This window comes from Tauraco erythrolophus, chromosome 11 (genome assembly GCF_009769465.1).
Source record: "Tauraco erythrolophus isolate bTauEry1 chromosome 11, bTauEry1.pri, whole genome shotgun sequence".
Taxonomy (NCBI): Eukaryota; Metazoa; Chordata; class Aves; order Musophagiformes; family Musophagidae; genus Tauraco; species Tauraco erythrolophus.
The window spans coordinates 2,826,015-2,851,262 of NC_141475.1; the positions used below are offsets into that span (position 1 = coordinate 2,826,015).

Consider the following 25,248-nt stretch of genomic DNA (forward strand, 5'->3'; position numbering starts at 1 on the left):
TCACTCCTGGGGTGGGAAGGAGAAGCATCTTCTCTTCCTGTAAAGTGTGATGAAGGGGAATGAAGTGGAATCTCAGGGAAATCAAAATGCCAGTATCAGGAAGCTTTGGGAGAGATCTGTATTACCAAGTAGCAGAGCTGCAGGGCTTATTGGTCCTGACCGTGGCATCAGAACACTCCCCTTCAGAAGAGTCACACTCCGATTCTCCAAACTGCGCTGGGTTCTGCAAAGCAAAAGGAAAAGGGAAGACTTGAGCAACGTTCCTGTCCTGCAGATCAAGCACACCATCCCGATCTGTAACAGCAGACAGGCAAAGGTCAGGCAAAGGAGGGCTTGGCAGAAGACAGGAGATAGCAGCAGCACACAATCACCCTACCAAAGGTCACTTCTTTACCCTCAGCGAGGGGACAGCAGAAGAACACCTGGTCAGAGCACTACCAAACGCAGCCGGAGTTATGAGCAGATGGTGAGGCAGGCTCTGCTCCCAAACACTCGAAAGACAGCGAAAGGAAGAAAATCATTCTCACTTTGTCAGCAAGGCAAGCTTGAGGCAGGCACTTTATAGCCATTCCGTTGCACCATCTACTTCACAAGCTATTTTTTATCCTACTTAATGCAACTGCAAATCTGAAACCTCCCTCTAACACACTCATCTTGACCAGCAAATTACGTCTGGCTTTGTTTCTGCTACTTTCCCCCGTCTACTCATCTGGCCAGGCATGAGAAAGACCAGGTACTTAAGCAGTTGCTTTGCTGTAGTACATCTACCACAGCATTTTCTAGGCAGTCACCCAAATTTCTGGCCTTTGGATTCCTTTCCATAAGACTTTTTTTTTTTTTTTTGACTCAATAGAAGGCAGAGGGGATAACCAAACTAATGACTCACCTCACAGCTGTGTTCATCTGCACAAAGTTTGCCCAGAGACATCTGAGTCTTGACTCTCCGCACAGCACACTCTTTGTCTGAAAGCCCATCAGACTGGGTGGAGATTTCAATGGGGATCTCTGGAGTTTGGGACAACATGTCCTCCAGCTTCTCAGCCAGCTCATCCTCCAGCTTGGTGGCCAGCTCATCAGGGCTGTTCGAATGATCGCTTGTGTTCCCCTCCTCTCCATCTGACACTGAGAAGTTCTCCGAGCTGAAGGTCGAGTAGGACTGGCAGCTACTAATGCAGCGGTGAGGTCTGCAAACCAGGAGAGCAGTTCAGCTTGTATCACCGTGCCAATGATTGCAGAGGAAAAGCAATTCCCTGGGTGCTGTGTTCAGCTACTTTGCTACAACTGGCCTCCACAGACCCCACCCCTGGTGCCCACCCAGCCCTGGGCAAGCCTGTCCTCAGGAGCCCACCGCCAGCTAGAAAAGCTACACCTTCTCAGCGGCCAGGTTTCTGCGCGCGCTCTCGCCGCACAGAGGAAGAACGAGCCGGCGAGCCAGCGCGGCGGTATGGTGTGAACATTAGGAACTGCTGCTGACAGGTGGCAAGGGCACCAGAAGAAGAGGAGGCCTTCTTGCACACGTATCACAATCGAAACCCTCCCAACACCAGTGCCGCAGGGCACGCAGAGTGGCTGCTCCAGCCTTACACAGGCGCTCCCGGCAAACCTCTCATCTTCCTTTCTGAAGCAATGCCCAGCAGAGTTTTGCACCTGGACTTTTAACCAGTGCCTTCAGCACAAGAAGAACGGGGCTCGCTGGCTGTAAGGGGCAGCCCAGGTCCTGCTCTCCTGAGCAGACACTGCCCAGGCACAGCGCACGCCATGCTGCCTGGCTGCTTCCCCACACCGGGCTGAGGGCTTGATCCTTCTAAAAACATCTTTGAGCAAAAACAGGTCCTGTCCCTAGAAAAGGCTTTACATCAAGCCTCCGAGAGCCTCTTCCCACCCCGAGAACACATCTCCAGCTGAGTCATAGCTGATGTGCAAGGCTGGCAGCAAGAGCTCTGCAAAGTGCTGGGCTGCTTTTCACAACCTGGAGCTACGGAAATCCACCATCTTTTGAACGATTTCGCTCAAGATCTGCATCTTTCAATCCATCTGTTCTGATTTGGTCTCGTCTGCTACACGTTCGTATTAGCTGATCTGCCCTGGAGCATCTTTTTCTTTAACAGTCCTTTTTTCTAAGAAAGGCTGTACCGTAGGGTTCAAGCTAATCCGACTGGGAATATCTGCATCACCTGGCAGTGATCCCAACAGCCAGGCTAGAATTTAGGTATGTGCACTCAAAAACTAAGCTCACAGTCACTTGAATGTGGAAATCACCTCATGCCAGGATTCAACAGCAACGGTACGAAGTATCGGTCGATGGAACGTGCCAGGAGACCCATACCAGGTCATGACACTGAATTCAGGAAAGAAGATCTGCCTTCCAAGCGAGTAAATCGCGGAAGCAGCAACAATCACACAAGAGCTGTATGACTCAGAAAACTCATCGAGCCCAGCGCTCTGTCTCCAACCCCAGGCAGGAAGAAATCATCTGGGAAAAGCATGAGAACAGGGAATGCAGACAGAGCCTGCTTTCTCCTGGCAGACCTTCCTAGTTTGTACCGTTGAGCAGATCAGACTTCTGAGCTGAAGATCAAACCTGGATAACAGTGCTTAACAGCCTCTGATGGATCTACACTCCATAAATTTAACACTTATGACTTGTTTATGTTTCAATTTCCACAGCATACACCTTGACAATGAGCTCCACACCCAAAAATGTTCTGGATGGAAAAAGCACTTCCTTTTGTTCATTCTAAAACCCGTTTGCTGCACCAGATGTCCCTAACATGAATGTGAGGAACCATTCCTTCTCTATTTTCTCCACATAAATCACAATTTCATGCACCTCCAGTATCACCTCTCCTCCTGCTCGACAAACAATTCTCACGGATTTAATCTCTTCTTCTACAGAAACCATCTCTAGCCATTCTTGTCACACTTCTCAGTACCTTTTCAGATTTTACCATGGTCTTTGAGCTGGGGCAACGAAGGTGGCATTTAAGATTCAAGCTACAGGCGTGCCGTGGATGTACACAACAGCAGACAAGCTTTTTGTTTTCTTCTCTGCTCCTTTCCCAATGTGCCCACTGGATCACTTCTGCACTTCAAGCAGCTCCTTTCATAAAGCTACGGCACCAATTCCACGATCTCTTTCCTGAGCACAGGACTGTAAAGCTCACTATTACATAGGCTCAAGTCTTATTTTACAGGTGACACCCTCGAATTTGATCTGCTGCGCTGTCCCTTGGCTCTCCAATCCTATCTGAAGTCAACTACGAAGATGCTGGAGTCAGCCCCACTGCAGCAACAGTTAATAATGAATATTGGAAAGAGTCCACAAAGGGTCCCAACACCCAGTAAGTCTTATTCTGGTGAAACAGATGCAGTAGATTATTTTTACAGGCTGAACAATGGTACCAAGCGTGATCAAGTTGAGCTACAAACAGCCTGCAGCAGGAAAACTGTGCTGGAGAGAACATCTCAGAACAGGCTGGAAACTGAGTGAACACAAAGGATCAAGTGAGGGTGGATGGGATGCTCTGAATGTGATTCTGTTCTTTTGCCAGGACCTTCCACAGTTCCAAGGCTGGTGTGCAGCTGCTACGACACTTCTCCTCCTGAGTTTTGTCCCACCAAAGAGAGATTAGAGTGAATTCACCTTTTACCTTTGTCTACGAGGAAACTCCACTTCGCTGTCTACTTCGCCCTCTTCCTCCTCTGAAGAGTCGTCACCGCTCTGGCAGAACACAAGGATGAGAACGGTATCACATTTGTGAAAGAACAAACATGCAACTTGCCCCTTGGTCCTCTGGGACAAAGTCACCGTGTCAAGGGGCTGCAACAATCCAGACAAGAAAACAACCCGCGGATCAGTGAAAACTGACTCAGACATCTTCTCACCAGGAGATGGTTTCAGACAGTCTTAACGCTGCCATTTCTGAATTTGGAGTGATTGACTTTGAAACACTCTGGAGTACTTCAGCAGGCTCCGAGTACATAGCGTTCCGGATTTTTACAGAGGCAAATCAAGTCATTAGCATCACGCTGAAATCCACATAAATTATTGAGCTGATCTGGCACTCCTGGCTTTGCGTATTCGACCCTCTTCTACACGAGCCCATCGCAGAGCAGGATGGGGGATGACACAGCCTTTGCTGGCACGTTTCACTAACTTAAAAACTAGAGTTTTGCTCCATTATCTACTTCAGTGAGCACAGAACCTTTTATTCTCCTTTTCCCATCCAAATCTACCCCCTACACTCTTGTTCTTTTTACAGCCTCCTCCTGTCCGACCTAAACTGACAACCCCTGGTTCAGACTCTGCCTCTATCTCATCCCATCCCCTCGTAACACGAGGTGCTCCTCATCCCTTCATTCTGGGCCCGAACCACACTCTTGGTATGGTACGTATCCTCTTTTCCTTCACTTTTCCACTCAGTCCCAATTTTCCTGCTCTTTGAACTCCACTCAGACTGGTTCCTACTTCTCTCAGCACCTGGAGGGAAGGAGGAGGAATAAAGAACAACTTCGTTTCTGTAAAACTGTGCTGTAACATCTTTTTGACTCTTGCAAAATCCTCACAAAATACATCAGAACTACAACTTTTGGTCAAGGGGTACAGCTTTGGGCAGGTACAGCAAAAGACCATGGCAAACGTTGAATCATAGAATCATGGAATGGTTTGGGTGGGAAGGGACCTCAAAGATCATCCAGTTCCAACGCCCCTGCCATGGGCAGGGACACCTTCCACTACACCAGGTTGCCCAAAGCCTCATCCAACCTGACCATGAACACTTCTCCAGGGATGGGGCAGCCACAGCTTCTCTGGGCAACCTGTTCCAGTGCCTCACCACCCTCAGAGGGAAGAATTTCTTCCTTAGATCTAATGGAAATCTCTCCTCTTTCAGTTTAAAGCCATTGACCCTTGTCCTGTCACTACACACCCTTGTCCAAAGCCCCTCTCCAGCTTTCTTGTAGCCCCTTTAGGTACTGGAAGGCTGCAATAAGATCACCCCGGAGCCTTCTCTTCTCCAGGCTGAACAGCCCCAACTCTCTCAGCCTGTCTTCACAGGAGAGGTGCTCCAGCCCTCGGAATTTCTGTTCCAAGGCACAGAAGTGCTACAGATGGTCAGTGAAACCTATTTAACATCACCAAAAGAATGCATTTACCCCCTCCTTTGGTCTGAGAAGGCTTGTAAACAGTATGACTGTTTCAAGAACAAAAATTCAGCAGACGGAGTTTCGGTTCCCACAAAAACCGGTGAAATTCCAAGTGTCGGAGAACTAGTCCCTATCAAACCCACGTTTGACACCCCTCATTATTAGCAATACACTCTGATACACCTACAGCGCTTCTCGATGAAATTGACTTTAAAAGTCAAAAAAAAAACCCACAAAGCAAAGTTCAGACAGGCACGATTTCTTCAAGACAAAGTTGCACACCTAAGTCCGACGCTCTGCGCGTGGGAAATGTGGCTTTGCCACTATCCTATACCCAGACGTTCGCCGACGCTACACGCCTTCTTTCGGTGGAGAGGGGAAAGAGGAGCAAGCTTTGGCATTTTTTCCCAAACCACTCCGCTTTGTCCTTACCTTCTGAAGGGGCCTTGCTTTGCAAGGCAGCACTGAGGAAGCCATGTGCTGGGGGGTGCCCAGGGCGGACGCCGACGGACAGCTGCTGAAGCCCTCTTCCTCCATCTTCTCAACGAACTGCGCGTTTTCGTATCGGGAGACAGATGTCGGCGATTGAGAACGGCTCATCCCTGTTTCAACGGACGACATCCGTGCCTGACCGCTGTCCTCATCCCTGCACTGAAGGCAGGAGTTATACGGATCCGTTTTGCAGCACTCCCAACGATCGGCTTTGCTTTCTTCGCTCTCCAGATTCCGTCGGCAATCCGCTTCCACGGCAGCGGAGATGAGGTCGGGGCTGGAACCAGACATGCGCCGCTGCGCGTGGTTACTGAGGGGGCTCCGCAGCGCTGCCGCGGGGCCAAAGTACCTTAAGTTGTTGGCGCAGTTTGCGATGTCTTGTCCGTGGGCGTGAAGCCGTGAGTGATGGCCATGGGGATGGCTGTGGCCAGGCTGCTGCGGCAGGCCGGGATGGTGAGGATGACTAGGAGGGGGAGGTGGGGGTGCATCGTCTTGCACCGGCTGGTTTTTCAAGATCCCTGCAAACTCATTGTAGCTGCCTTTGCTGTTCCCTCGGCGGTGACGCGGCTTACTGCGGTAGCGGCTTTTGCCACTCAGTGTTGACATTTTGGGACTTCCTGAGACTGGTGAGCCATTGGATGCTGCTTCTGTGCTGGGTATGCCCTCTGACTTCAGTAGATCTGGCCTGAGAGACAGTCAGAAGTTACACATTAAACCACAAACTAAGAAACGACCTTGGCTCGGAGCCAGGATGAAGAGGCAGCTGTAGCCATGAGCACATCTGGCTTTCTAAAATCTACAGGCTTCCCTCCCCTTCAGCTGTTTGACTCCTGCATTTCGTTTCCTTTGATCCTCTCCACTCAATGTCCTTCCTGTTCAGCCCATCACGCTCTACGCCCCTTCCTTGCTGCTTTTTCCAGTGTCTGCCACATACTCTCCTTTTTCCGCTCTTATTTTGATGTTCTGCTCCCAAAATAGCTCCCTCCTAAGACCTTGGTGTAGGGCATGTCTCTTACTATTTGCACATACAACGTTCAGCACAATGGGGTCCCAATCTGCTGATGGTTATCAATCTGCTCATTTCAGAAGCACATGTGGATATTAACTCAGAAGTGATTATTCACTGTTAATCAGGACTCTAACTCCTTGAAATCCCAGAAAAGGGAAGAATAAAATACAAAGCTCCTCTGGAAAAAAAAAACCAAACAATCTCACTTTCTGAAAGTCATGCAGAAGAGAAATAGTTGAAAGAACAGCATGAATTCCCAAATCTGAAATCTCAATTTAATTCAATTCCTCAACAACTAATCCATCCTCCCTGAGGACTGGCTGATTTCCACAATCCTGCACCCTGCTTAGTACCATTCAAGTCAAGGATGATCTAACTGCTCTTTGCTTGGACAGTTAGGAATTCGAGACACACATTAGCTATCTCCTGTCAAAGCACCATCACCTGTGAAAAAAAAAAATCATATAGACCAAACGGTTCCGGAGCGCTGTTCAAGTAGAAGGGATGGCAGGATTCATCTCCTTTATGTTAAGATAATCAAACAGTTGTGGTTCTGAGGATCAAACTAGGCCCAAGCATGGACACCCCTTTGGCTCGTGCTGTGTTGCCATGAGACTCCCTCCCTGCTCATCTCAACGGGGATCTACCACTGGTTCCTGGCACAGAACTAGTTGTTCCTTCTTACCGTTTAGTCTGGCTGCCTGGTTTATGAGAAACCCCTTTCCTCTTCATCAGCTTCTCCACTGTATTGGGGTGGATTATTGGTCTGACTGGGTGGCGTTTGTAAGTCCCGGGGTACTTCTTCTCTACTGCTTGTTCCCTCCTGAAATATTGGGGAAGAAAAAAAACCCAAAACAAACCAGATCAGTTTTCTCTTTATCCAACTGTGGCTTCTGCTGGACAGAAACAGAGCTCCACCCTGAGCACTCCATGTGCCCGTTCCTCAGCTGAGGGCAACACAACATGCTGTTCTGGGAAAGGACACGGGCATTTTCTGAATTCCCTCTGCAGAGATCAGGCAGTTGGAACAGGGCCCTGGTGCACAGTCCAGAAAGAGCACTGCTTTTCTCTTCACAAAGGGGCCAAAGGATGCCAACCCCAAACGGGAAAGGTGCTTTTCTCTCAGTCAGTAAACACGGGGCAAAGATACGTGCACTATGTGCTCTGCAGTAACCTACTCTTCAGAGCCCTCTCTCTGCTCACCAGCTCTTTCCTTACCCTACAAGTTTGATAGGGAACACTAAATCATAGAATCATAGAATGGTTAGGGCTGGAAGGGACCTTCAAAGGTCATCTAGTCCAACCCCCCTGCAAGGAACAGGGATATCTCCAACCAGATCAGGTTGCTCAGGGCCTCGTCCAACCTGGCCTTGAACGTCTCCAGGGATGGAGCATCCACCACCTCTCTGGGCAACCTGTTCCAGTGTTCTACAACTCTCATGGTAAAAAATGTTTTCCTAATATCCAACCTGAATCTACCTCCCTCTATTTTAAAACCATTACCCCTTGTCCTATCACAACAGGCCCTCCTGAACAGCCTCTCCCCATCTTTCTTGTAGGCCCCTTGAGGTACTGGAAGACCGCTATAAGGTCACCCCGGAGCCTCCTCTTCTCCAGGCTGAACAGCCCCAACTCTTTCAAGCCTGTCCTCATAGGAAAGGTGCTCCAGCCCTCTTATCATCTTCGTGGCCCTCCTCTGGACCCTCTCCAACTGGTCCATGTCCTTCTTATGTTGGGGGCTCCAGAACTGGACTCAATCTACTACGTAGTTTAGAAATGAAGCACTGTTGGGTTTTTTCCCCCTCCTGCATGGGTACTGCCGGGTGCGTGGCATGCCGTTATGCCCAGAGGTACATACTTTATGAGCTCCTTCTCACGGACCTCCAGCTGCAGCATAATAGCGCTGAGCTCCATGTACAAGTTATTGGCTCGCTCCAGCTTCCTCTCGTAGTGTTCGCGGATATCCAGGGCATGCCTGCAAAACACAACAGTCCTTATTCCACAACCTGATGTCCACGGACCAAGAGAGGAGAATACGGGCGCTTTGGGAAAAGGCTTTCTGAAAGTCAGATTTGCCAGCTGTATTGCACTGAACCCCAGACAGAGCTCACAGTGAGCGACAGTGAAGAGCTCGATACAGCACTGAATCATGGCATGATTTAGAAAGTGTTTCACAGTCTTAGAGAAGCTGCCAATGCTTCACACGCATCCACAAGCCCTTCGGCCACGTCCTGGTCGTCCTGTTTGCACAGAGAAGGGGCTAAGTCAGCTTCTAAAGAAACAGGGGAAGAAGCCATCTGTTTGTATTTCATAAAAAAGCAACGTGCCCCTACAGCTGCTGTAGAGTTGCAGAAGACATCTTGAACCGCAGCTGAAAGATGTGCCCATCAAAAGCTCCCTAGGGCGAGGGAACACCGATCAACAACCACACTAAACTGGCTGAACAAGGTCTCCTCTGGTTTCTGTGGTTTGACACAGAACTGCTACTTGCTCCTTTATGTTTCTCTATCACATTTGCAAATTTCTATCACAGAGGATAACATTTTCCTTTCTTAAATAAACATTCTACTTTCATTTTGAAGTTGATCTAATGTTCATGAATTTCAGCGCGTTCACTCCCAGGGAGCTGGGAGCGTGCTTGCTTCTCTGGAAATAACTAATCCCAAGAAAGTATCAGGGCAGAGAAAGCTCACAGCAAACTGCAAGATGCATTTTCCACTAAGATGGATGTACCTGCTTCAGTGCTGCGATCACAAACACCAAAACTCAGGTGGAAATATTCCCTGGTAAACATGCCAGCCTTTGCCCCTCTTGCCTGTTCAGACTGACCAAGAGCAGGGGCAGCTGCCACTGTTTCTGTAGCTTTCCCTCAGCCAAGCAGTGTTCAAGGCTTAGAGCATGCCTGTAGGAACTTCAGTTTCTGAACTCACAGGGAATTTAGGCTGCCCAAATTTACGCCACCAGGAATACTGAGTCCTGTTTTGGGGTCCCCGGTACAAGAGAAGCACGAAAACAGCCAGGGGCTGGAGCACATGCCCTGTGGAGAGAAGCTGAGGGAGCCAGGCTCATTTAGCTGGAGAACAGAAGGCTGGATAGGAAAAGCGAGCCGTGAACATAAAAGACTGTCAACAGACCTCAGCTCTTCTCTTCGACGACGAATCAATTCTTCATCTAGCCGGTGGATACAAGTTCCTTCACTTTTAATTTTCTCAAAATGTTTCTTCACTTCTTCTCTCCATTCAGCCTAGGGAAGCAATTTACTTTCAGGTATTTACAAAGGATTGGGATCCCTGGTTGCACCAAAAAAACCCTCTTGGGCAACACCCTTTGTGTCCACAGAAACTACAGGTTTGGGTTGAAAATGCGCTTCTGTTAGCTGAATTATTTTGAGTAACAACACCGCAGCACACTTAGTTTCAGCATTTTTCAAATGGTATTTCCAATTTTGTGCTCCAATTAGACCATTTAAAACATATCTGCATGTTCTAAAAAATATTTAAAAAAAAAATCCTACAGCCCTTTTTGTCCTGAGACAACATTTTCTTCCCTTTTGCCACTTAAAGTAAACAGAAAGGCTTATGATTTGGAAAGCTATATTCATGACAATGACTCTCACTAGGGTGATACTAACTCTGTTTACCCCTTGAAGCCCTGGTTCCTGCAGATTTAATAAACACACCCACCTCCTCGCATACACCTCAACACACAGATCCCCTAGACTGGGGGCAAGGTTTCATTCTCATTCCCTTCTCGGGAGCAGACACCAGCTCGCTGAGTAGGACTCAGAGGAATCTCTGAGAAGAGACTTTTAGATCTTCCCTGAAAGTCCCAGAGTGCCTTCACTGCCCTGTAATAGCTCTTTGTCCCACTGGCTGCCCTGCTCATGTTCACTGTCAATGCAGTGGTTCCCCTCTCAGCAGTCTCATGCTCTCCTGTACAACAGTACTGGGAGAACAGCTGGGAGAAGAACATCTAAAGTCAGCAGTTCGAGGGAGACAATGTTGAGTTTCTGACTGAAGTCACCAGATGTCTCAGTTTGTGAAAGTTTGGGTAAAAGATGCTCAAACACCCATCAGTTTGCTTCTCTCCAGGAATCAAACTGAAATCATGGATCCAGACTTTTGTAGTACTTCATGCGGCCTCCAAGCTCAGATCCTTGGAGCTAACTCTAGGACTCGTGGGCTACGGCCATTCTCCAGTTACCTGTGATTTGAAGTAGGTTTCCTGAGGAGTGGCCAGCACGTCAGCGGATGCGATATCCAGGTGCATCAGCGTCTGCCGAAAGGAGGGACGATTCCGGGGCTTGCTCTGCCTGAAGCAAAACAGACAAACACCCAAGCCTGAGATGAGGTTAACATTGCTACCTCCTCCTACCCTTCTGAAGGAGTTTCTCACTGGAACACATTCTCTGATCGTGTAGCTGACACATTAGAGCAAAGGAGCTTTTCTGGTTTTCCCTTTTGCTAAATACGACTTCATTGTGCTAGAGTTGGTTTGTATTCAGTTTTCGGTTTGTGATGACCTGTTCTGAAGAAATAAAAGAGACTAAAACACTGAACATCTCTGTAAGATCACATTCAAGTACAAAATTTGCATCTTTGAGAAAAGAGACCGGCGCTTGAGCTTCAGGACTGAACCCACCAGATTCGCTGCACGGATGCAGTGTGCAGGACAAGAAACAGCTTCTTCAGCCACCTCTCCTCTACAAACTGTCTGCTTCCACTAGGTGGGGATACAAGTGTGTGTACTGGGTGTCCAGAGCTGCACAAACTGCTTCCTGCCCTCCCCAGCCATATGCAGGAGCACAGCCGAGCACCTCTCAGCACAGGTACTGCAACAGCACGACCTGCTGCAGCTCAGGGTCAGGGGGGTAAAGAGCTGCTTGGAAAGATCCATAGATGCTCTGGCTTGTTTTTCCTTTTGTGCCACCAGGAGGATGGCTGGCAGAGCTCCTGGAGTGGGAAAACGCTGGAAGACCACTTACACTCTGTGTCAAGACGCGATTACAAAGACAAAGTGTTAATGCATAACCTGAGACAAAGAATTCCAACTCTAATCTGGCAGGTGGGCATTTTCCATACCTACACCTGTAAAATCCTGGTTTCATACAGAAAGTTCAAATTTCTCTTTGCCCAGGTCAAAAGCCAGTCACTTACAAGGGAGTTTCAGAGTGAAAAATCATTTCCTTTCACTCCAGAGCCAGCCTCAAGAAATTTGACCCCTACTTTCCCTTCCAGCTCCCTTTCTCTTCCCACAGAGCTACCTTTTATCACCTATTTTGCTACAACAAAGCAACCACCTCTGTGAAGGCTACTGGTGATGACCTTCCTGCTGCCTGTTCCTGATTGACCCGGGACAGGTGACTGTCACCCTGCTGGGGCTCCCATCAAACTCTACTCCCCCACTTCTCTCCTGTTCAAGTCCTTCCCCCTCACTAGCCTTTCTCAACAGTCTGCCCATCCCCTGCCCCATCCACCCAGCAAGCCAGACAGGTCTCTTCCTACTTCCTCTAATCTCCAAACGTTCTTCTGGAGCCCAGGCCTTCTGTCACAAGGAAGGAGAATCCAAAATGTTAAAACTTATTGGTCTTGTAACAAGCGTGAAAGTATTTAAGAGCCCTCTGCTCTGGGCTCAACACTCCCACCTTCACTGGTTTTACTGGGAGTCTGGCAAGAGCTGGGAAACCAGCCCCAGGTCTGTGCAGGGTTCAGGCTCTTACCAGGTCTGCTTCATGAGGATTTTGAAGCCATCTGGGCAGGTGGAAGGGACAGGAAGGTGCAGGCTGTTACTGCCCACTCCCCAAATGATGGCCGAAGAGTCCACGTCCTTGTAGGGAATCTCTCCTGTAAGCAGCTCCCACAAAACTACCCCAAACGACCTGATGAAAAAATAAACCAGGAGAGAAACTTCTGTGTGAATTCAATTTAACAGAAACATCTGGAGCTCAGAAAAATCATATTTGTTCGGCGAAACAGGGAACTGGGTATGTCTGATCTAAAATTGCAAGTAGGTGCAACGGCGTTTACGCACTAGTTTTTTTTAACCAAGAGTAGCTATTTCACACAGCTCGTTTTCCTCCTCTGCCCCAGCACTGGACTGAACAACAAACCACACTGGTTTTCACCCTTTCCTATTTCTTTTTGAGATTTTAAAAATCCTGAAAGTGCATTTTTTGTATAGATGGCATATTACTCCTGTCAAATGAAAAGTTAGCTTTTCTGAGACAGACTTTTGACTGTTCTCATTGGTAGGAACAGATCTTCTACTACAGGACAGATGGCACTGGTGAGTGTCTCGCAGAGATAACAGAACAAAGGTTGTGTTTCGTGGGCTTTTGTTTTACAAAAGTCAGTCGAAAGCTCCCTCTGCTGTTAGTGTGCTCCTAGGTGGGAGTTTCACAGGTTTGAGACTCATCGCTACCACTACCGCGACACGGAAATGAAGAAAAGAATGCAACGTTCTTAAGTGACAGTATCAAAAGCACATGCAGCCTCATCTGATATTTCCCTTGTGCTGAAGAAAGGAAGGCTAATGAAAAGAAAGAAAAAACTAATTAAGAGAACTCTGCCTGGAAAAGAACCTCCTATTACAAGAGCCAAAAGATACAGGTAAGAAAACTCACTTTGCTTCTCTTCCTTAGATCAGTGCGGATTAAAACCTCGTTTTGTAAGAGCAAACAGCTATTTGTTTTATTTACATCTTCACCCAATAAAACATCAAAGAAACATCAAACCAGTCAATCCAGAGGCAAAGAAAACGCTGCTGAGAACCAACACCGCTCTTACTGCACATGAACAACCAGGCTGCAGCAGGAGGTGAGGTACAACCGTCTCGATTACAAACCCAGACGTATCACCTTACTGGCACACCCCATCCACCCGTGGGACATCAACCCTGCCAAGCTGCCTGGCAAGTCAACCCAGGGGAAAAGCGAGAAGTGTGTTTCTGGCTTTGACTAATATCAAGTTGCTTTTAAGTACAGCAGAACAGCTAAGGGACAAACTGCTTGGGTCTGAATAACCATCAGTCCAGAAAGAGAACTTCATGTGAAAAGCACTGCACTCTAAAAGCCCGTTGGCTTCAAATCATGTAGGGGAGAAAAAAAAAAAAAAAGAGTAGAATTTGAATGTTTTTCCCCTCGATTTTTTTTTTTTTCTGTGGGCTGCAGGGAAGCAGGGATCCGAGTGGTTGGCCAAACTACCAGGAAAGCCCACCTGGTTTCAGCTTTGTTGTGATTAAGAACTGACAAAGGATTTTCAAGACTCCTGATAAGATTATAGATTTATTTTTCTTAGCAGGCTGCTAAAGATGAGAGAGAGCAGACACATAAGCAGCTTAGGAACTGTTCTCATTTGTTGTCGGCATTCACGAACATCGCTTTCACTCATCTTGGGGTAGGAATGGATGTCAAGGAGGAGTCTGAGCAATCACTGCAGCAGACTCATGAGGGACTCGCAGCAAAGGCACCTCTAGGTTTGCACCAAAGAGCAACATCTCTGTCACTGAGGAAAGGAGTAAAGGAGTGCCCACAGTCCTCAGCAGAACTAGCAGCTGGTTTTTATTGGGCATGATGCTCCACACGACATTCCTGAACCTAAGCCAAGCCAAAGGACAGAAAGCTGAGGGTGGAAATCCAGCATCATTCCTCCTCATGAACCTGTGATTCAAAGGGAGGAGCTCAGGAGACAAATGGTGAGCGTATTTTCTTTCCAAAACAACGCAAGAGTTCCTCCTAGGAGAGCTGGCTATGCCATGACGTGCTACATCCACACAAAATGAACACGCAGAACACTGTGGGCACAAGAGCTGTCACACTACTCGTTACAAGACGGTCCCTTTCCCTACAGGAAATCTTGGCTTAAAGTCATGACCCTGCTCCAGGCTAGAACAGTGGCAGCAGGCTGCTGTCTGGCTCCACTCGCACTCTGAACCACACGTGGCTTCACAAGGGGACAGCATTTGAAGCTGAAAAAAAAAAATGCATGAAGGAAAAGTCATCCTGGCTGTGAGCCAGGGAGAAGGGCATTTGTCCTGGCTACTGGCATTTAATATGCAGAGATAACAAGGCAGAAACAGAGATGCGATTCCCTCGAGGACCCCGAAACCTGTGGAGAGACATCCCAAAGGAGCTCCGAGGCTGAGTCCTCTCTCAAGCATTTTTAATAGCACAGAGATCTGAACTTTTCCTTGTGTTCCTTTGGACACAGAGTACATTTCACACGGGATGGAAGCAGGTGTTCAAAACTCTTAAAAGGTATCCTGGTTTCCTCCCTCTTGGATCTAGGGTTCACTGGACTATGATCTTGTGGCTGTGCAAATAACAGCCAAGCGCAGCATGCAGAAAGAAAAAGGTGGGCAGATCCTTCAAGCTAGCAGAGTAGAGGCCTCCCTCCAGCTCAAGCACGGCCCTGACCAGGACAGAAATCAAGTGAAAAATATCCTGGCTGCAGAAGTCACCGAGGAGGCCCTGTGCTCCAGCAGTGGAAGAAAGCCTTGGCCTGAGTAATGACACAGAGAAGAACTGTTGCATTTGCTTAAGATTCTGCACAACACAGAGTCTGCATGGAGTCTTACCAGGTACCTTCAGATCTCAACACACAGCTTTTACACACGCATGTCATTTCTCTTTGCATTAAAGCCCATGGTTCAGTGACAAAGTTCAGGGCACTAGGCAGGAGGAGAAAGGAATAGTCCACCACCGAGCAAACCATCCCCATGCCTAGGATGAGAAGAGAGTGCTGAATATCTAAGTTCTGGGAAACCAAGTGGCTAAACAGAAGGTGAAGATACTTAAACATCAATACTACTCACCAGATATCCACCTTTTCAGAGACAGGCTCATTGCGTATCACCTCCGGGGCCATCCAAGCCACAGTTCCCGCAAAAGACATTTTGGTACTTTTATCACTGAGCTCTTTAGACGTACCAAAATCTGAAATTTTTACTGCATCTGTGTGTGTAACTAAAACGCTGGAGAGAGAAGAGGAAAAAAAAAAAAAAAAAGAAAATCAGCATTTTGCAATTTTTCTTGTACCACAACAGCCACTGGGAGTAAATCCCTTCTTAATCAACACGAGCAGTTGATGAGGCCATGTTGTTTGCAATTGCAATAGGAGAAAAAAGATTATGCATTTTCACCAATGAAAGCACTCACTTTCTTTGGGGTGGTTGTGTTGTGTGCCTCAAATGCATTTCTAAATGCTACAAGTCAAAAAAAACAATCTTGATAAAATGGCAAATTAACAAGTCACTGAAGATTCACTACATATCTGGGGAGGTTTCAAAATTTTAGTAAAGCTGTACATTTAACTGTGCTGTAAACCATGTCAAAGTATTATCTTAACGCAGTCATAGTCAGGTCACAGGCTAAAGAAGTGATAAAACATCCAGGGAATAAGGATATAAGCAGTCACACAGCTTCAGTCAGAAAGCAAGAGAGAAATGAGAAAGATACACTCCTGAAAACCAGGGAAATAACAAATAAGAAGGAAAAATAAAAAAGTAGAAGGCAACAGAATATCCCACTTTCGAAAAGGACCGGACACCATCACATCATTAGGAATATTTCCTGGATGCTGTTTATCACGTAAGATACTGGTAACATTTCCAGTCTCGTTAAATTGCAGCACAGGAGGGGAGTGCCAATAAGTTTCAGTAGTTTCATTCCCATTACTTTTGAGTCAACATGGGAAAAAAAAAACAAAACCAGAGCTTTTAACCTAACTTTGAACTATTTCTCAAGGAAAAAAAAAAAAAAGACAACCACAACTGAGGGATGTTTAAGTAGCCAGAGACTCACTTGGGTGACTTGAGGTCTCGGTGGATGATTTTGTGAAGGTGCAGATAATTCATCCCACTTGCAATCCCCGTGGACCAATCCACCAGCAGCCGGGGGGTGACCTTCCGCCCCGCTCGCAGGACTTCGTAGAGCTGCCCGTGCGCACAGTACTCCATGATAATACAGTAGCACGGGGCTTGAGTGCAAACTCCCCTGTCAAAGAAAGCACACACAACAACGTGCAACAATCTGAGAAGCAGTGTAGCTGCCTGTTTCGTCCAACAGACAACTTAGTCCCTGGATTTTAAAAACTTGGCCAGGGTACATAAGCAATACCCTTGGATAAAGCTGTGTTTCTAACGAATTCCACAACCTACTTGAACGCAATGATGTTAGGATGTTTGAGTTTCCGCAAGTGCTTGATATCCGTTTCGTTCTGATCTCTCACTTTCTTGATGGCCACCTCCTCCGCCCGGAATTTGCCCAGGAAGACGGCTCCCTGGGCGCCGCTGCCCAGCCACTGCAGCTCCGAGATCTCCTCGAACGGGACCTCCCAGGTATCTAGGCACAGGAGAACAAAGGAAACAACATCACAGATTAATATCACAAAAATGTTCTGCTGTAACAATCACACTGGGACAGCACTTGCCATCTCCTTTGCTAAATCTCAAGGTGGACTTTTCTGGGGGTGGTAGATGGCATCTCCTCCCAGCATAAGTGCAGCTGAGGCATACGCAGGACATGCTCAGCCCCAGCCTCCCCTTCATCCAGCTCCTCTTCCCTATCCCAGTCACCTCCAGCCTGTTCCTTCCCATTCTCCCTCCTGCTTTTTCAGCAGAGCTCACCACCACTGCCAACCACTCGGGTGAGCCACTTCGACTTGGCAGGTGACAGTTTAACACACCAAGGACACTGGATTGGCAATTTAGGGAGCAGATTGAATGATGATGGTATCTCTTATAAAGTACATGGCTCCATTGAAAATCATAGATGAGAAAAAGCACTTAATATGCACAACTGATCAAAAAAAAAAATATTGAGGGTTTTCCCTACCCCAAAACAAGGCAAAAATAGGAAATACAAAGGAAAGCCAGAGGTGGCAGGTGGTAAAACACAGACCAGCAACCACTAAGTCACCCAACACAAAGTAAGTACATTAATCACCACCACCAGTCACAGAAACAGGTCTTTCCCACACCCACACTGTGTGTATCAGTGTCCAACAGGAAAAAAAAATCTTAAGGGATTCCTCCTCCCAGGTACCCACGTGCATCTGGTTGGGATACTGCCAGAGTGGCCCAGTAGCACTGCAGAAACTGTTCCAAGGCAGCTGTACCCCCCAGAAGAGAAAGCCCTCTTGTCTGTGAGTCACCTTGAAATTACCTCAACATCCCACAAAGAGCAAGACAAAAGGCAGGCAATAATTTATTTACTGTAGCTAAATCAATGTGTAAGTTTGGAGAATAAATTATTTAGCAGCAAAACCAACACGTAACCCACTGATTTCTGAAACAAAAGAAAGTCACACCCGTACAGATCCCTACTTTGGATCCCGACAAAGATTTGTCTTCTTGTGCCATCCGGTCTCCGAGCCACTGGGGTGTTCCCAGTGGGATTACGCAAAAGTGTTCATTTTAGATACTGGAACCACCGACATCAGTCTCTGGACCGATCCTGATTCCAGCCTTTCCCCCAAAGCATTCCTGCAAGAGTCAGGCACGAGCTGGATGTCTCCTTCCGAATGACTACTCTCCAGGCACGGCCAAGGAAAGCCAACTCCTACCCCGAGCCAGACCCCAGCGCTTGTTCTGCTCACTGAATTAGGAAAAAAAACCCACAAAAACACCATTGTTAATCTACAGCAAAAATTTCCTTTGGCTTGGCAGGGCGAAGTTCAACCTTCAGCACATGTTTCTTCACAGGCACGAGTCTATTTTTCATCCCAACATATCCACTCGCAACCTTACGCTGTACAAAAATGTTGAGCCAGCACAAGTGGGTCCCAACTGAAACACATCAGAAATAAGCAACTCCAGTAACGGTGGATTTGCAGGGAACGGTCCCTACGCTCAATCGTCAAGGATGCCACGACCCTGTGAAGGTGGTATCACCCACCAGCAGACATGTCCTTGGGTAGTGGTGCAAGAAATGCCTGTCCGTGTAAGAACCTAACAGAAAAGGATGCATGAAACACGCTGTGACCGCTATCTTAATCACAGGACATTCAAGTAAAATAATAAAATAATAAGCATTTTTCACCAAACAACTTCAGCAATTCTTTGTCTTAATTCTCGTAATTGGTATTTAATTCTTTAGACATTTGGACATTTTTAAAGACAGTTCTTTAAACAAGGAAAAGAAAAGAAAATAAGGAAATTCATAACTGCATTAAGATCTTTATTTCTACTTAATTCACAAATGCATTGCTTCTGAAAGAAGGTGGCAAATACAGTTGATTTTTGAGGTTGTTGGTGAACAGTATTTTCACATGGGTGACACTGAAACTATTCCGTTGTACCAAAATAGCTCTTTCTTTACATTTGAGAAGACCGTCTCTCCTCTACAAGGCAAGGAACGTTGCCATTTATTTCCCTGAAGCTCCCAAAGTTCGTGAGCAGTAATGGGTAACTATATTGCTACCAACCAGGAGCCCAAATTTGCTCTAAACATGACCTATTAACCTCCACGATGGCAAAGGCAGAGCGAGGCTGTAAACAAAGTAGGCAAAGTTTGCTGCGCTGCCTCCTGCAACGGCATTTTGCGTTTCTTTGGCAAGATAAATCCTTTCCCATATCCCACTTGCACCCTGATCATCAAGGGTACGATTCAGGGAAGAGGTTTCAGTGCAGCAACAATCAGTGAAACATCCTACCCTCCTTAAGAAGAACAAAGAGTCAAACTGTATGTAACATATAACGCAACAGTAAGACAAAAATCCAAAAAAAACCTCTTGTCACTGTACAGGAGCATGTCGCTCCGTTTGAGGACAGCCAGCATCAGCGTTTCGTATGGATCCCATAACATATCAAGCACTGAGAAGCTTCCCAAAGAAAGTGATGCTGGTGAAGAAAAGCACCGGACCACATGCAATGGAGAACCAGGGTTTGTCAGCATTAGTGGTGCTACAACCCAAACTCACCGATGAAAAAATATATCAGAATTACCCTATGTACGTGTCCCCTACGGCTCCCTGGGACCACCCTCAAGGACAACAGCCTGACAAGGGTCAGCATGACAAAGTTAGTCATACCAGTTCTGCAGAGGGGCAATAATGGGCAAGGCTGGAGAAGAGAGGACTCCACACACTGACAGCTGAAAGTTGAGGACCACGCACATCACCCGGAGAGCTGGTTACAAAGCCTTCCTCCCCACTGCCTCTAGAGACCCATCCTCCACAGCCCACAATACCTCGGAGCAAAGAACGGTGAATTACGGCTGTCCCAGTTACGGCACGTCTACGCAGTGGGTCCAGTGAGAAACAAAACATGTGAGCGGTGACGCCAAGGTCTCTGTTGTCTCAACCAACAGCTTGAAACAGAAAAGGACTTGAATAAACCAGCTGCAAGAACTTGGGTGCATGGATATGATGACTAACCCTAGTTAAGTCAAAGTGCCTCTCCAGAAGAGAGTAACACCTCAGAGGATCAGAAGGGTGGCACGGAGAGACATCTGAACACTCTAATAAAGACTCGACTCTACCGCCAGCCTTGTTCAAGAAGTCTGTTAAACGTTGCTCAGCTAAACATCCCTTGAGATTGCCCAGACCTCACGGCTTGCTACAGCTCTCCTAACAGCCTTCCTCCTCCAGCAGAACAGAGGCGAGGACACCTCCTACCAGGATGGAGCAGCTCTTATTCCAGACTCTTCTGGGCCTACAAAACCTGTGGGATACTTCCCCTAAGTAAATTAAAGTGTAACAGGAGCAGGAATTACGCAAGAGCTTGCGTTTCTAAGGTGATTAAGAACCATTTGAGTAGAATGATGGGAATCTGTTTCCCATGGGGAAGAAACGCAGGAGCAGCCTGGACCATTGAGTCAATCTATTGGAAGGAAATTTTTGCCGGTTGCCAGCGGTGGCTGCTCGCCAGCATTGGCATTATGACAAGAAGCATCTCTGCTTTACAAAAAACCCGCAAACACATGCACACCTCGTGAAGCACCTTGCACTCCAGCCTTACGCGAAAACGCACACGATGACAGCAAACACACAACTTGTGAAAGTGACAGCGACTCCTGAAGACAGAGTCTTAATCCAAAGGAAATGGCTCGGAAGGCTAATGAGTCCATAGAAAACACAAACAAGTCTTACTCTACAGCGCTGGAGTCCCAGTGATCCAATGAAATGACTGGTAGATGCAAATTAAGGAACTAAGTACACCTCCCTGAAAGTGCTCACCAACAGCCTTCAGGAATCAACGCAAAAAACCGGAAAAACAGAGTCAGGAGTGATTTTATGGGTCAAACCCAAAATACTTAAACTCAGGTAATCAACTGGCAGCCACTGAGCAATATAAAAGCACACACTCCCTGCAGGAATGATTACTCACCAAAAGCAGGTGGAGCATTTAATAACGGCAGTTGGCACTGCTTGGTCAACCAGCAGATCACACTGCAGCAACTTGCGGGCCCACCAAAGCTCTGCCCAGCGTGGGCCCTCAAGGGAAGGCCAGAAACACGCTCCTCTTGATGTCCATCTCTGATGCTGAGAAGGACACTCCAGAAGTGAATTCAAAATCAAGAAGATAATGTGGAATCATGTAAAAGTTCTTATCTTCTCCCCCATTCCCCAAGTCAAGAGCCAAGCCGTCGCAGGCAATACGGACTCAAGTATCAGACATTTGCAAAGGGCAGGAAACCTCTGTATATTTTACCCCTTGCAACCACATCACCACCACCACCGCCTTCTAGTGTTTGGGCAACTTCTGTTCATAGGAGAGGAGCAGTTGTCTGAAGAAGACCCAAAGGAGGCAAGAAGGGATGACAGTGAGTGGCAAAAAGTACTAGGCAGCATCTGGAGGTGACACGGAGTCCCCCAGGGGTGCAGGTCCAAACCAGACCCCTACCCCTGTTGTTGATTCAGCCCAACACACAGGATTGCTCCTGGACTAGCAAGTGAACTCTGGTTTAAAGCACTTATGTCGTGAAGAGGGGAAAGATCATCTGCACAGATCTGTGGCACCAGGCCAAAGCCATAAATAAGCTCCCAGGGGAACGAAAGGCCACCGCAAGCCCCTCTCTACTGCTGGAAGGGCCAGAGACATTTCCTTCTCCAAAAGCATAACGCTCGCACCAACACAAACCTCGCCTCCTCTGTGCTCTTGCTACAAAAGACAGCAAAATAAAAGCAATCACATACATGAGTTACGACACTGCTGGTCTGTATGTAGCTGATGAAACGCACACAAAGAAGATTTTCTGGTGGCAAGAAGCAAGAATGAGATCATCTGGAAAACAGAACATGAATATTCTGACAAAAATCCTCGAGCTTTTTCACAGCAGCAGTTTAAAAAGGTTTATCCTTGGATAATAGGAAGCTTACTCCTACCACCAGAGATCTGTCCAACTGATCAGCTCCAGAGGAAAAAAAAAATAAAATAACTTTTCACTCTCATTTATGACAGTGAAGACATTGAAGATGCAACTAAACCACAGAGGCCACACTCAGCATATCCCAATTAATCTTCAGTCTTAACACACCTGTCGCCATTTCAAAACTGCCCTTTTAGGAAGGGCCCGATGCCAACGGCAAACTGCAACACGTCCATGAATCGACGGCTCCGAACGTGCTCAGGACACAGAGAACTGCTCATTTTCACTAGTGAGCACTTCAATCTTTTTTATTAGCAACTTTCATGCAAAAGAAGGTGTCCCCCGTGGGCCACCAAGCCCATGTTAGACCACGTTGGTGGTCTCCAACGCATCTGCTGCCCCAATTATACACGAAATAGGGTCTCTTTGCACACAGGTAGCTCTCCTGAAGCGACCCACCTGAGCTTGCAGGCACACGCCAGCACGTGATGGCTCAGCAGCTCTCGGCGATGAGAAGCCTGACCTGGTGAGACAGCACCTGCGTGGGATATCCACAGAACTGGTGGAAGCAGCCTGTGTAACTCTGCATCTGAGGCACTGGGACAGGTTGTCCAGAGAAGCTGTAGATGCCCCATCCCTGGCAGTGTTCAAGGCCAGGTTGGATGAGGCTTTGAGCAACCTGGTGTAGTGGAAGGTGTCCCTGCCCATGGCAGGGGGGTTGGAACTAGATGATCTTGAAGGTCTCTTCCAACCCAAACCCTTCTATGATTCTATCATCTGCGTCCTTTCCTTGGAAAGTTTCAGCTTCACTTAAAACCACTGAGCATCTGAACTAAAGGAGCATTAACACGGCCATACTGACACCAGGCCTCCTTTGAAAGACATCCAACTGCTTGGAAGTGCGTTTTCCCTGGCAAAGGAGGCTCCCCGGCTCTTCCAAAACTCACCACATCCACCTCCACATACTGAGCAATCACCCCAACGGCGTTAATTCCCCAAGGAATTTTCAGTCACCTTTTTTATTTACAGACTCAACCACGTGTGACACACCGAGTTTACAACATGCAGACAAAACTTAGAACCAACTTTGCCCAAGGATTTCAAAAACCAAGGAACTCTTGCTGAGCACGCAGGTCTGCTAGGCAAGAGGCTGCTGCTCAGGAAGGCGCCTGCCGTTCTGCAGCGCAGAGGTGCACCACCCTGCTCAGAGCAACAAACTGGAAACGATTAACCCCAGAAAGAAGTTGGGAAGTTTATTTCAAGGCAGACTCACTCAACGCGTTATTGAACAGCTCTGTTCCTCATATTAGGAACTGTTCCCCCTTCCAGCTCTGGGGTTTAGATATGAATCACTCAGATGGGTTTTCTGACCATGTATCTTGTAGTTTGTCTATGCCAGAAAACCATTTGATTAATACTGAGTCACCATCACAGCAATACATGAGACTTCTACCCCACGGTATGGCATGATGGCCAGGCTGTTCCCGTTTTCCATAAGCCTCAACCATTTCAGCTCCTTAATTCTAATGACAGCTTGTTCTTTTCCCATCTGCTGCTTCCCTCCCCCTGTGCTAGGGGAGAAATCAGACACCAAAGGCAGAGCAGACTCTGCTCTTTAGCTTCCAGTAACCCCTAAAGATACATGCATGTGACTGACTGGGACATTATTTATTCCCAAGCTATATATTTTTTTTTTATATATATATATATTTATACTCACACACACTCAACACACTTAAACATTTATACATTTGCACTTACACATCTAAATGAAAAAGGTATAAACAATAAAGGACATATTTCTGACAAGGTAAGTACTGAATGATATTCTAAAGAGTAAAGTTACTCCTGAACAAAAAGATACAAAAGTTCAAGTAATATGCCCATGAGAAGCAATACTTCTGCTATTTAGTGGTCAACTGGAGACAGCCTTCACACACACATGCAGGAGCAGAAATGCCTATGTCAATGTTTTTCACCTGGCATGAAAAAACTGCAGAAATTAAGTAGTTGGTACAATCCCTGTGTTCAACACAATTCCTTCTGATCCTTCCTTACACAAATACTTGGTTCAGATTCCAACCTTGTCCCGACAGCCCAAGGCACGTGTCAGAACAGGCAATTGTTTTGGACTCCATCACGAGCTGCCTTTGCTAAAAACGATAGCTGTTGGCTGTACAGTGCAGGACTTCTCTTTGCAAACCCATAACGGGGCTGCACGAGACAAAACTGGTCAGATGGAAAGCTGGGAAAAAGCTCTGGCTTGCTTTCCTCATCTTCTCACACTCCCCCAGGAGCAACAGAGGTTTGCTTCCCTACTTACCTTGCTGTTGCAGTTTGTAGTCTGTGGAGTACGCCTTGCCTATGATGTTCCACACGGGCCTCAGGCAACCGAAAAGTCCCTCAAGAAACCCACCGCTCCCGCTGCCCGATCTGTTGAACTGGACTTTAACGTCATCCGCCCCACTGTTGCTCTCTCCGTCCACAGTGCTCCTGTTGCCCTGAGGAATGGCTGTCTCAGACTCATCCTGCTCTCGCAGCTGCAGCACGCTGTTCTCAAACTGGTCCCTAGAGTCCTCGCTGATGCTGGTCAGCACTGCTGCAGTGACCGGGCTGCTCATGTTGTCAACGAGGTCTGCCTGCAGCAAGCCCTTCTCACGCACATCCTCTATGAGCTCGGGGGACGGCTGGTTTCCAGCAGGTGCATGTTCATCGTGTAACCTACTAAAGTCTTTGTCTTCACCGAAAGCTTTGCCGATCGAGTTTGGAGAGGAAGACAAGCTCAGGCGCTCCTGAGTACTGGCCATGATGCCGTGAGTGTGCATCAAGGAGATGGTCTGAGTTGGTACTTAGAGAACTAGGACAACGCGATTCAGACGTGACACATGGACCCAGGACCTGAAACGAGAGCAAAAAGAACCACTTTCAAATTTTTATTTAACTATTTTCACTACGTGCACTTTCACAGAGGCGAGCTGATAATTAACCAGACATTCCAGACAACTGCTGATACTTAGTAAATAATTACTGCCCTCCAAGCAGCAAATAAATTATTCCAACAGAAACTCCACTCAGACAGTACTCTCGGTAACCTACTGCAGGAATCGCCGGGTAAACAAACACCACAAGTTTTAAACAAAAGCCTAAAGGTCAAAACCATGAAAGACTCTCTGCACCACTGAGCTGTTTCTTCATGGTTACTGTAGCATTTATCAGACTGAAGCTGGTCCCCAGGTGTTTCCCAGCTCAGGTAAGGTTTGAGTCCAGTTTCTGGGTCTGGCACAGCCCACAAACT

The 25,248-nt window shown here is 47.3% G+C and overlaps 1 protein-coding gene across 1 annotated transcript; it reads right to left on the reverse strand.

Moving 5' to 3' along the window:
* On the reverse strand, window positions 1–24,778 carry MAP3K13 (mitogen-activated protein kinase kinase kinase 13). Its single transcript, XM_086618348.1, has 14 exons — window positions 24,277–24,778; window positions 16,802–16,985; window positions 16,446–16,637; window positions 15,458–15,616; window positions 12,366–12,524; window positions 10,850–10,958; window positions 9,781–9,890; window positions 8,505–8,621; window positions 7,332–7,469; window positions 5,578–6,322; window positions 3,651–3,721; window positions 887–1,184; window positions 126–223; window positions 1–37 (listed from the first exon to the last, which is right to left on the reverse strand). The coding sequence occupies exons 1-14, from the start codon at window positions 24,776–24,778 to the stop codon at window positions 1–3; spliced, it is 2,919 nt and encodes a 972-aa protein (XP_086474474.1).
* Window positions 24,779–25,248: the final 470 nt, after the last annotated feature.